The 13,516-nt window shown below is 40.4% G+C and overlaps 1 protein-coding gene across 2 annotated transcripts in view; it reads right to left on the minus strand.

Moving 5' to 3' along the window:
• The window catches only part of LOC129366989 (erythroblast NAD(P)(+)--arginine ADP-ribosyltransferase-like), a 40,451-nt gene extending 38,300 nt beyond the window's left edge, over window positions 1-2,151 (minus strand). Inside the window, exons 1-2 of one of the 2 annotated variants that reach the window (XM_055041159.1) lie at window positions 1,047-2,151; window positions 171-291 (exon numbers count right to left, since the gene is read on the minus strand). In XM_055041159.1, coding sequence (XP_054897134.1) covers window positions 171-199 — 29 coding nt within the window. In that variant the 5' untranslated portion in view covers window positions 200-291; window positions 1,047-2,151. Of the gene's footprint in view, window positions 1-170 lie in introns of both variants that reach the window. The other variant, XM_055041160.1, reaches the window with a different exon arrangement.
• Between the last annotated feature and the right edge of the window lie 11,365 nt (window positions 2,152-13,516).

Genomic DNA, 13,516 nt, shown 5'->3' on the forward strand with positions numbered 1-13,516 from the left:
ACCTGTACTTTTCTCATCCGTGTTAATTTCTTTGTACATCGATCACTTAACCTCAGTTTCTCTCCAGAGGTTTTCCTCCAGCTGCACTGCATTTCCCTGTTCAGTCACACCTTGTCCTACATCACTTATCCGTGTTCCCAGAAGTTAAAAGATTATCCGTTTCCTCTCACCCGTTTGCCAGATTGCTGCCTGGCTCCATGGTACATTTTCTTGGTCCACCTTTGTGGGTTCCTTGGTTTTGGAAGATGTCTCTTCAGATCAATGACTGTTGTCACGTCTCACTTCACCGCCCTGAAAATCATGACAAAAGAGATATTGAAGAACGTTCCTAAAAAGGAGCGAGTCAAACACTGTTGTTCAGATGGATATGTAAGTCATCCAAATTGTGCTCTACAGGCCGGAGAAAAACCCTTACATCAGGCATTTCAAACGTAAATCCTAACGGGCTTTTAGATGTATGTCTGCTTCAGCACATCTGACTCAACTGATTAGCTCTTCACTACAGCTCTGCAGAGCTTGACTGCATGCTAAGGGGGGCAATTTAATCGTATGATTTAGTTGTGTAGGTTTTAGGGCACTGCCCACGAAGGAATGGAGTCAGTGCAGGGCCCCTTACCTTAACCGGATTGTTTCCAATTTTTGAAGTGAGGTCTAAAGGTAAGGCAAAGCAAATTTATCTGTATTATACACTTAATCAATGTGGCAACTCACCTAGCTTTACATGACGAAAAAATGAAACAACAAACCAGCAAGAAACATTACTGTGCAGTGAAAACGTAAAGGAAAAACAATAAAAAGTTGGCATAGAGACACAATGATGTTCCAGTTGCTATTTCTCAAGGGCAAGTCTAAAGAAATGGGTTTTAATTTAATGGATCTCAGGGTCTTTGTATTTTTGCTGTTTTCTGTAAGTTTGTTCCAGATTAGCAGAGACTAATGCTTCTTTTCCATGTTTAGATCGTATCCCAGAGATGCATAGAAGACTTGGACCAAAGTGGGCTGGACGGTTATAACAAAAACAACAAACCCTTCTGCCCAGAACACACCAGACCCGTCTTGGGATCCAATCTGACAGAAGATGAGATCGGTTGAGAACACGATAAAGCCATCGGGATCTTGCAGACCGCTGCAACTGTCTGACCAAGATAGACCCCGGGTCTATTTTGATTGGGCCCATGTAGCCATTTGATGGAAATGTCATGAGTGACACAGGAAGTGAGCCACACATCCACCTTAGAGGAAACAACAAATTAAAATATTTTACTTACAAAAAAGTGTTGTACTTACCATTTGTATTACCTCAGAAGTATTGAAAAAATTAGAACAGCAATCCGGTTAAAGCAGCTTTCTGTCTACTGCCAGACCTGCTGCATGTGTTTACATTGGATTGATTTCTGAAATGTAACATGAATACCTAGAAATCTGAATGTATGTGAAAAGTTGGATGTAATCTGTGTGGTTTGGAACTTGATGTATTTCTGTGCTAATCAATTCAGTTGTGTAGAAACTAATAAAAGTAAGAGCTTTAGAAATGGGGGGGAGGCGCTTTTGTTCTAGTCAACATGAGAAAGCGAGCAGCAGCGTTCTGGTTCAGCTGCAGCTCTCTGAATGATGTTTAAGGCAGACTTGTGAAGACACTGTTGCATTAATAAATGCGACTACAGATAAACACATGGAGTTTCTCTAGATCTTGCTAAGACTTTGTGGTTCTTTAATTCTGGAAATGTTTGTTCTTCAGGTGATAGAAGGTTGACTTTGTAATGGTCTTTATGTGTCTGAAGCCTCGGATCAGAATCCAATACTATATCTGCACAGGCAGATTCCTCATTTTTAGTTGTGACCTCTGAAGCTGTGAGCTGACTCTTGATTGCGCCTCTTTAGGTCCAAATGAATTACTTCAGTTTACTTTTTTATTCAGCTGAATGAAGTTACGGCACGTCCGAGCACTGATTTATTCCTAAATGCTTGAATGGGATCATCGTCACCGGGTGACATTGTAATGCTGAGCTATGTACCATCTGTGTGACTACAGTAACCACATGTGTCTTATTACTTGTTGTAACATGAGCTAGCTGGAGCATGTTTATATTAAATAAGAGGATCCCCAAGATGGAAATTTCTCTTGTATTTTGGATTTATGAATATTTACAAAGAAACTGTTGTCCCAGTCTCAATATACGCTTCCATTTCTGAGGTAGATAAACAAAGCTGTGACATATCTGAGATCAGAGTTGCTTTAAGAACATACACTTTGCTCTTAGGCTGCGTTCACACTTCCGCCTTTTTTTGTGACCCAATTCCGATTTTTTTGTCAAAGTGGATTTTCTTTGCTGGGGCCGTTCACACTCCCAAACATATGCGACCTGAATGTTAGTTCGCCTTTGAATCGGATATGTTATCAGATATGGGTCGCATTTGAAACAAATCCGACCTGTGCTGTCCAGACTGTCCTGAAAAGATTGGATACAGGTCGCATTACGTCACAAAAATATCGGAATTGGGTCACTTCAGGCTGCAGTGTGAACGCACACTCAAACTCCTTGTTACCTTCAGAGTTTTTGACCACGTGTTTTTATTTTTTGAGTGCCTAACAGTCTTGTTTGTTACTTTTTGCGCTTCTGGGTCAGACGGAGCTCAGGCACAAGGAAACAAGCACAGCAGACACTCGCGGCGCTTATTGTCAGAAATGATCCAGGAAGTCTAACGAGTTGTCCCAGCTTCCTTCACATGAACGCATAATATTCCCCAGTGTAAGGGGGAATATGAGACTGTTCAGAATCTTGATCTTTATCATTCAATTCCAGTGATTGTTTTTTTTATTTTTTTTATTGAATGTGTTACCCCAGGCTAGCCTATTAAAACACAAATAAGTAAAAAAATGTAATGAGTTCTTCAAGCAACGCTTAAAAAAAGACCATATCCAGACCATCAATGTCTTTAAGGATGAAACTTAGCAAATCTAGTTTTACACACACTGAAAATACTGAGTTACATCCTCCAGGTGGGTTAATACCTGCGTACTGCCTCGACGCCGATAACGCTTCAGTTCAAAACTGTCCCTTCATTAATCCACAAGAAATAATTCACGTTTTTGTTACAACAAAATTGTAATAAAAATGATACAAATTTTGAGAACAAAAACGAGGCGGGGAGGCACGAACACCTCAATTTCATAAAACAAAGCATGCATCACTTTAAGTTGCCTCTTGTTCATCAAGCCGACTCATGCAAATGAGCAAAAAATAATATTCGCGGAATGGTTCAGGCGTTTATGAGAGGATCTTAACATTTCAGCTCTGCCTGACCCATAAACAGGGGCATTAGTCTGATGTCTTCCCCCTGATGTCTCACTCTGATTGCTGTCTGAATCACACTCCCTCCTTTATTATCTGTGTCAGCCGCTGAACTCCCAACAATTTGTTGCCACGTTCTCCTTACAGTCTGATAGAGATGACAAGCTTAATTAATGAAGTGGGTGGTGAAACTGCCTCTTTTGATTTTTCTTTGTGCCGAAACAATCTGTAGTACAAATACCTCATAAAAAGACGTGGTTTAAAAAAAAACCTCAATAAAAATGTGATGAAAAAGGAGTGTTTGATTTTTTTATTTTTATATCTCTCACCATGCTTTTGTTCCATGGCGTATTGTGATTATAACTCAACTGCAGCAGGAGGCCGATGTATAGAAAACGTTTGATGGATTACAAATTAAAAAAACCCAGCAATAGTTAGTTTTTCCTTTTTTCAATAGTCTATTCAGGTTAGGCTTTAGCAGCCAGACCATCTTATTTTACATGGTAATTAAGGGCGCAACAATTAATCAGCCAGTCGATACTTTAATGTAAAAACGATCTTGTCCACAAATTTGATCCAAGTCTGCATGTTTGCAGTGAACAATAGTTATCCCACTCATTTAAATTCTTGCTACATTTAGTAACATTGCAGACAAAAAAACAAAATCAGTATTGGCCAAAATCGAAATCAGGAGGTGAGGCTTTTTGGAGGAAAACTGCCAAAACTTCCAAATGCCAAAGCTTTTTAATATTTACAGTAGTTTTTTTTTTTTTCCAAAGATAACTAGTAACAAGCAGTTTGAGCAAAGTAACTTGACTATCTATCCTAAAACTAAAAATCACAAAGTGTTTGGTCGCCAAATAAAAAATTGAAACAGAGGTATGTGTGGAAAAATATGTCAAACTGTATTATGACAAAAGATTCGTAGCCACCTTTTAAAATAAAAACCGTCGATATAAAGTTAACGGTGTCTCTTCATGTGGTGCTGAGTATTCGAGGTGTATCTGCCAGAAATTACTGATCCTTATTATAAAGGTGAAGAGGAACCAAGAGTAGCCTCTGGTAAGCTGACGCTGAGGCCTGAATTGAGTTGTTAGGCTTCAGAAGGTTCGAAATGCAATTAGGAGCCTGATCATGCAAAGCCTCAAAGGTCAACTTTCATGCTTTCAAAGTGAACTGTGAAAATAACAGGTAACCAGAATAGAGACAGCCGTACAGGAAGTGTGTGTGCCTCTCTATTAATTCAATTTAGGAGTTTCACTTGACAGTTTTCTACAATCTGGAGCCCATCAGATGAAAAAAAGAAAGAAAGAAAATCCATTAAAGTAATCTAAATGAGAAAACAATCCCTTTAAATTCATGCCTTTACAGTAAACTTTTTTGTATGGAAATATTTATGAGCGAAATGGTTTGGACAAAGCTTAGAGACAAATTGTTCTTCAGGTCAGACTGATCCGCTGAATCTAAAACGTCAAAATCCGTTGATTCACACAGACGGTTTTGATGCTCAATTCAATTTTTTTCTGAAATCTTATTTTATTTTGCTCGGTCGTAGTGTTTGCCGTGTGTTTCACATGAATGTAAGATATTCTCTCTGTGCTCGCACTGGAGCGCTTGACTGCGCTAGACAGACAGCTGACATAAACGTTCGAGCATCGGTTTTAGTATGAGCTGTAATGTAAAACTGAAAAATAAGCATAGAAAGATACACATGAACATCTTGTATGTCTCAAGTACACTCTGATGTACGAAAGACTATTACAAATTTCACATCACGTGCTTATTCTCCGTCAAACAGCATTGGAGTGCAATGACACAGGATTACTTACAGACAAAGATGCATATATGGATTAGGAGTAGGCATAAAAACAGTCACAAACATAGTACGACAGAGCTGTTAGATTTTAGTTTGCTACAGTCAATTAGTTATTTGAATTTCAAAGATTTGCCTTGCCCCACACTTGTTACTGATTATCTTAAATGTTAAAATACTTTTTTGTTATATTGAGTAACAAATTAAGTGAATTGATAAGATAAAGTAAATATTTAATTTTCTTCACTGTCAAAGTGCAGACCCCATTTAGTCAGTGATGATTCCTTTAAGTTGTTTTAAAACCTTGAGTTATCATCAACCCAATATTTTTTTCTCGTCTCTCCTCATGAATGTAGTGTCTTGTCACAGTACCAGAGGCAATTATTCTTAACGTGCAAAATTTCCAATTTTTCAGGTCTAAGTTGTCTGCAATGCTGCTGCGTGTCATAATTTAAAAAAAATGAAATCAGGCGTCTTTCAATTGAAGACATCCCCTCAAGTGTCGAGGAACTGTACCAGGTGTTACGAACCAACCTTGCTCTCAGAGGAGGATTCATTTTGCAGTTTGAGGATCCTGATTTCAATAATCAGTTGTGCAACCTAACAGATATGAAAGATCTTCCTGTGGACCGTGCAACTTTGAAAGTATTGTTCACAGCTGATGACTCCTCGGATTCTACACTGGACACCGGCAGCCTCTCTTTTCCAAGTAGTGCAGATTTTGTTAAATGGCCTGACCCTTTTCCGATTCCAAAGTTTTCACATGATGTGGAACAGCAATTGAAAGAAGCTAATTGTAGATATGCTAAGGATGGATCTGTGACAGTGATTTCTAGAACTTTGAAGACTGATATCCTTGACACACTAGCAGACTGTATGTCAAAGGTCACTGCTTATCCTGACAGACAACACTATGAAAATGTTGCCAAAACACTGGTGGAAAGGCATCCCTGTCTGCGAGACCCAGGGTCAGAAAAGAGATGGTACTCATGGTTTCAAAGTCTGAAATTTAAAATGGGAAACTACAGGCAAAAATTAAGTTCAGCAGGATGCCCTGAAGTGGTCATAAACAAAAGAAAATCTGAATTTTCAAAAGGGGAAACTGTCAAAAAGTCAAAGAAGAGAGAGGAGAACTTCTGTCCTGATCCATCTGAAGGACACAGTCCTGAAAACATGGAGGTGAAGCGCAAGATCATGGAGGCTGAAATGCAGAAGAAAGACCCAAATCATCAGCAGCTTGAGGATGTGATGGTTGCTACATTTTCTCAGCGTAGGAAAGACATTGTAGGAGATCAACCACACATCACAGAGTTCATCTCCCGATGGCCTGCTCTGTTCCATGAGAGACAGGTAATCGCATAACTGAATTCGTTCCACCGAGACATTTAGTGATTTAATACTGAGTTAACTGTCCTATTGAGACAAGTTTTATATTCTATATATTATATTCCTCAGATTACGGCAGAATTTACAAGAATCGTCACCACAGACCTTCTGAAATCTTTTCTTGACGGACTTGATGGCCTGGTTCTGAGACTGCTGGAGGTCCACAAAGCAGCAACCAAATCTGTTGTTTCTCTTCTGTGAACCATGATTATCTCTAAAGAAACACGTGCAGTCATCATTGCACTGCACAAAAATGGCCTAACAGGAAAGAGAATCGCAGCTGGAAAGATTGCACCTCAGTCAACAATCTATGGCATCATCAAGAACTTCAAGGAGAGAGCCTTTTTGGCTCCAGGGCGCCCAAGAAAGACCAACAAGCGCCAGGACCGTCTCTTAAAAGTGTTTCAGCTGCGGGATCGGGCTGCCAGCAGTGCAGAGCTTGCTCAGGAATGGCAGCAGGCAGGTGTGAGTGCATCTGCACGCACTGTGAGGCGGAGACTCTCGGAGCAAGACCTGGTTTCAAGGAGGGCAGCAAAGAAGTCACTTCTCTCCAGGAAAACATCAGGGACAGACTGATATTCTGCAAAAGGTACAGGGAGTGGACTGCTGAGGACTGGGGTAAAGTCATTTTCTCTGATGAATCCCCTTTCCGATTGTTTGGGACATCTGGAAAACGGCTTGTTCGGAGAAGACGAGGTGAGCGCTACCACCAGTCTTGTCTCATGCCAACTGTAAAGCATCCTGAAACCATTCATGTGTGGCCTTGCTTCTCAGCCAAGGGAGTCGGCTCTCTCACAGCCTTACCTAAAAACACAGCCAAGAATAAAGAATGGTACCAGAATGTCCTCCGAGAGCAACTTCTCCCAACCGTCCAAGAGCAGTTTGGTGATGAACAATGCCTTTTCCAGCATGATGGAGCACAATGCCATAAAGCAAAGGTGATATCTAACTGGCTCAAGGAACAAAACATAGAGATTTTGGGTCCATGGCCTGGAAACTCCCCTGATCTTAATCTCATTGAAAACTTATGGTCAATCATCAAGAGACGGGTGAACAAACGAAAACCTAAGAATTCTGACAAAATGCAAGCATTGATTGTGCAAGAATGGACTTCTATCAGTCAGGAATAAAAGCTTTTGTTACTCTTAAAATGATTGCAATTGTATTTCTGTATGTGATGACAACATCTGACATACACACATAAAAACCAGAGGGCAGCAGATCATGTGAAAATATTATATGTCATTCTCAATACTTTTGGCCATGACTGTATGCATATATATATATATATATATATATATATATATATATATATATATATATATATATATATATATATACTTTAACCTTTAGACAGGAATATATATGTATATATATATATATATATATATATATATACATATACAATATATATATACATATATATTCCTTTAGACAGGAATATATATCTATCTATATATATATATATATATATATATATATATATATATATATATATATATATATATATAGATATATAGGTTATATAGGTTAATGATCAAGGTTAATGATTAGACAGGAAACCCGTCTAATCTTTTTATATATATATATTTATAATATAGTCATTATTTCAGACTTTGGCAGGAAGCCGGAGCGCCCGGAGAGAAACCTGCACATTTCTTTTTTATATGTCATTTAATTACAAAATGTATGACTGACATTTTGTGATTACATGTCAGAAATACATTTAATTATTTCTGAGCTTTTATTCTGAAATAAAGGCTCTAGGGAAGAGCGTTATGAGAGAGGGGATTCAAACCCAGGACTTTGTTGCTGCAAGGCAACAGTTCTCCCAACTGAGCCACTGTGCAACTGTTTTGTTCACAAAATTAATGTTTTATTCACATCTAAGGAGAATTTAGAGGCCAATTACCCAAACAGTCATGATTTTAGACTGTGGCAGGAAGCCGGAGCGCCCGGAGAGAAACCTGCAAACAGGAAACCTGTCTTATCTTTTTACCCATCCATCCCAGAAAATTGTCAGAAACTAATTTAGAAATTTCTAGCTCCTCTCAGCTTTAACGCTTTTGAGAGGAGGGGCTGGAGAAAACTTTTAATTCAAATCTATCTCTTCCTTTCTTTTTCGTAGACATACAGAAATCCCCTCCTGTTCATGTCTTCACTGCAGACAGCCGCTGCAGTGAAGACATGATCATCAATGGCTTTTACTACCTGAGCTCCGTGAGGTATGCATGTGTAGTATTTGATTTGTCAGAACCATTGCAGATGACCGATGACAATTTGTAGACTTCTGGTCCATGTTCTCCCTGTACAGTGAGGGACTGGTTGGGGGTCAGTTTATTGCGCTGGCCTAGTCTGGCTGACTGCGGCAGGTGGAACACCAACACATTGTTGTTCGTCAGGCAGTGCTTGTAACTCAGCTCTGCTCCACAGCCAGGACAAATTGTTTTGAGCCCTAAAGTTAACCACCGTCTAAAAAGTGTTTGGATGTTGTCCTCAAAACGAGGTGTTGGCAGTTCAATTACAGGGCCATTGCTTAAGAGCGCCAAACAATTAGCCTGGCATGGAGCAGCTGCCCTGACTGAACAACTCTGTGTCGGTCTTTCCACCGAACGAGTCCAGCCAGACTAAAACCAGCTCCACCAAAGATCTTACTTCGAATTCCCCGCCCTTTCCCAGGTCCCTCCACTGTCAGTTCTTCCAGGATTGGCTTTATCTCCTCGGGAGAAACATGTTTGCCGGGATTGCGAATTGCTGATAGAATTAAACCAGAGCAGGAGGGAATTGGCGACGCCTCCAAGAAGATCTTCTCCTGAGCGAGACATCGCTTCGTCTCGCTCAGATTCAGGACAGATTGTAACGCAGCGTTCACCCAGCTGTTAGTCAAGTTATTTGAAAACTTGCAAAGGTTTTCTGAAACGTCCCTGTCCTCTTCGGTGTCCGGTGGAGCTTCTGTCATCTGCATGGTTTCTGCCCAAAACATTTGCTCCAAAAGGTCAACGTCCCCCTCCGGGTCCGTTGATCCTTTTGGAGCAAGACTTGCATTGTCCCCAACGAGTTTGCTCTCTTCCTCAGAGAGAACTACCCCAGCCGGGGCAGAGCTCTCTGAGGGTGAGAGGGCTACCCCAGCCGGGGTAGCCTGGTCATTGGGGACCCTCACAGACTCAGTGGGAGAAGAAACCTTCCCCGCCGGGTCGGTTTCTTCCATGTCCGTGCCATTAGAATCTGAATCCGTGTCACTAAAGTAATCAAACATTTTCTGCATGCCTGTAGTGACCATGTTTTTTTAGTGTCGTAGATCAGAAATCTTTAACACTGTACTAAAAATGTTAAGAAATCAACCCAGAACTCAAAATGTGATGCTTTACTTCTTAGAGGGAAAATCCTCCAAATGTTTTCTAGATAATGAAACCAAGTTAAAGTTGCGTGTAATAAAGATTTTCTGCAGCTTTGATGCTGCTGGGAGACGTGGTGCTGGAGATCAACGGGTCACGGTGAAAAGCCCTGAGGATCTCCAAGGCGGTCAGGAGCGACGCCATCGACATGGTGGTGCAGAGAGGAAACGAGTTCTAGAAACTCCTAGTGATAGCACCGGTATCCAGAGCAATCTTGACTGCCAAGTTGCAAACCAAATAAATTTGTGATTTTGTTTCTTCCAGTGCATTAATTTGAAACAGTTTCATCTTGTTCTAAATTTACACCTGGCTGATCTTTAAAGAGAAAGTTCAGATTGATCTCTATTAACTTCCTCACTTATAATAAACATGCAGAATTTCAGGCTGTAGCGTAAAGCTAATGTCGAGCTTCTCTGTGCTACTTAGAACCGTTTGACTGCTGCAAGCTGAAGCTTTGGGTTTGCTTGGAGACATAAACTTTTGGCAAGCATTTCTATAACATCCATTGGTATTTTAACAGTTTAAATGTCCATAATGTCTCTTATTTAATTGCATTGACATGTTTATATAGGGGCTGCACAGTGGGTAGTGCTGTTGCCTTGCAGCAAGAAGGTCCTGGGTTCGATACCCAGCCCAGGGTCTTTCTGCACGGAGTTTGCATGTTCTCCCTGTGTTGCGTGGGTTCTCTCCGGCTTCCTCCCACAGTCCAAAAACATGACTGTCAGGTTAATTGGCCTTATTCTACTTAGGTGTGAGTGTGTGTGTGCATGGTTGTTTTTCCTGTTTGTCTCTGTGATGCCCTGCGACAGACTGGCGACCTGTCCAGGGTGAACCCGCCTCTCACCTGGAACGCAGCTGGAGATAGGCACCAGCACCTCCCGACGCGTTAGGGAGAAGGGTGACAGGTATATATATATATATATATATATATATATATATATATATATATATATACTTTTTTTTAACAAAAACAAAAACAAAATTTCAAACCTGCCTCAAGGAATCAGTGAATCAACAGAAGATCATGCAGTCATTCTAAGTACCACAGTAAAGCTTCAACTTTTGTGCATACCTGATGTACATTAAGGGTTCATACAAGATGCAAAAAAGTTAGTTTAGTTTCACCACCATTGATCTGGTAAATTGTCCATTTTGCACGTTTCGGTAAACGTGCAAAATGGACAATTTTGTTTTGAGGGGGAGATGAAGGAAAGACTGACTTGAGGATGACGGCGCCAGTAAACATCACACTGTCAGCCGAATAGTCAAATAGTTATCCCATCTGGGGGATTTGTGACACACACAACGGTGATCCACGACCCAGATAGATGGATAAACAACTCGTGTTAGGGCGGGCACAAAAACAAAAGCCATAATCTGGCAGTGCAATTAGTCGTAATCACGCTTGAATAATGTGACTGTAATAACACTAATGTCGCTTTGCCTGTCATAAATTCACACACACACACACACACACACACACACACACACACACACACACACACACACACACACACACACACACACAGTACAGGAAACATTAAGAAAAAAAAAGCATGACATTTTCACTTATAGAACTGACAGCAATGGTTTTGTAGTTAAGCTGCCATTGCAGTTAATGGAAGATCCAAGGCGCTGCGCCTCTGGACGTGACTGGCTGCCTGAGCGCGCCAACAATTAATTTCTCCCAGTGCGAGAAGCCAATGGCGGAAAGGTTGCAGACAGAGAGAAACATAAGACATATAAAGATCTGCTGCTTCCCTTCGCCGTCTCCTCCTCCTCCTCCTCTGCCTTCGCTCCTCTGCCTCGCTCCTCTCTCGTTTTATCTTTTGTGTTTAGCCGTAAAATGGCTATTTCCATCTCCTCCCCCCGCCGTCTCCTCCCCTCAGAAAATAAATGAGAGAAAACAAGCACATTTAGCGGTTATTGTCTTTCTCGCTCCCCAGGTCGAGCAATCCAAAGGTCTGGTGGCAGGACGCGCACAGCCCGAGACACGTAGATAACTCTGTCACACTCCAGCACGTGCATTTCACTTCCGCACGCGAAGGCTCGCGCGCACTAACACACACACGCGCGCGCGCACCCCCAGTCTTCAACTTGGACGGCGCAATAAACACATTGATAAAACCATTTCTTTAATAAGCAGTGTTTGTCAAAATGTCATCCCTCAGCCCCTCAGCTATTATCACAGCTTCAACATTTATAGTGGCTCTTTAAATAACCGGCCAGGCGTTCTTACCCTGCAGTGATACCCATCACAACACACACACACACACACACACACACACACTGAGGCAAAGGCATATATCCTGTTTCTTTCGGCGACATGTCTGACCCTCATATGTTGGAGTTAATGGGAACATCCCTCTGATATGAGATTATTTCAGTTTTTTGATCAAACCATGACATTTGTTTTAATAGAGTTGGCTGTCACTGAATTAATTGACATATATATATTTAACATTAACAATGTAGTTTACAATACAGAAACTCTATGATTTATTGGATTCACACATCTCACTACCCCACTTCAGATATAACTTTAAAATACAATAAAAAATATTTCACTTTCTGATAAAACTATTTTTAACAGATTCCAGAGCAACATAGTTTTCACCCTCATGAGAAAACACGAGTTAACAGGTAAAACATACCAGTGTTTGTTATAACTTTATTTTAAATATATATATATATTATTATAATAAACAATTCTTATCCTTGCCTAAAAACATGTGAATTTGTTTCTCAGCTCCTGGCTTCACTTTTCTCATTGAGTAACATTTTTATAATGGTCATATTTCCAAGCCAATTTTTTTTTTCTTTATAAAATCCTCTGATCAAAATGGGTCGTAATGACCTGAATCATCTAGCATCTCAGGGCATTTTTCATAAAAAGCAGTTCTCTTGTAATAACATTCTCTCAGTGAGTAATTCCACCTGTCCGCTCTGGACTTATGGCTGCTGCTTGGTGCTGGATTTTTCTTCTGACTCGGCGGCTACAAGGAAAGTTATGGGCATTGCGCCATAAAAAATACTTAAGTGACACTTTACGTTACATGCCACGGCGCCGTACAATTTGTGGACTTGATTGAACAGAGGTTTGAGGTGAACAAGGTTAACGTACGTCTGAACCTTTTAACAAAAAATAAGCCCAACCCGATTGCTATGCAAGGAGTGACGCGCCTCAGATTTCATTTCTTCTTCATCTGTTGCAGTGGAGTTGATAAAAAAGCTAAACATGCTCGTATATTTAATCACAGGCCATTTGTTTTATCCATCCTCTCAGTCTTTGACAGATGAAGGGGCAGCTTTGATTATATTACACTATTTACACCCGAAAAGCTCAGTCCTCTTTCAAATTTGTATTTGAGACGCTTACAATCAAATATGTGGATTTGGACGCCGTGGACAAAATTGATGAAAATACAAATTGCTTTCAGGACTTAGGTGGACATGTGATCAAAAACAAAGAAGAAAAAGCTCTTCCGTTGACATTTGCGCAAAGGATTCGATGTATTTTGAGAAGACCTCAAACACAGACGGGAAGGTTAATCCTGTTTGAAGTAAGTGTGGTCAAAAAGATACAAAAAAAATTGTTTTATATATATTTCTTTGAAGATATATGATGC

This window comes from Poeciliopsis prolifica, unplaced genomic scaffold, assembly GCF_027474105.1.
Source record: "Poeciliopsis prolifica strain line A6 unplaced genomic scaffold, Auburn_PproV2 SCAFFOLD016, whole genome shotgun sequence".
In the NCBI taxonomy this organism is placed as follows: Eukaryota; Metazoa; Chordata; class Actinopteri; order Cyprinodontiformes; family Poeciliidae; genus Poeciliopsis; species Poeciliopsis prolifica.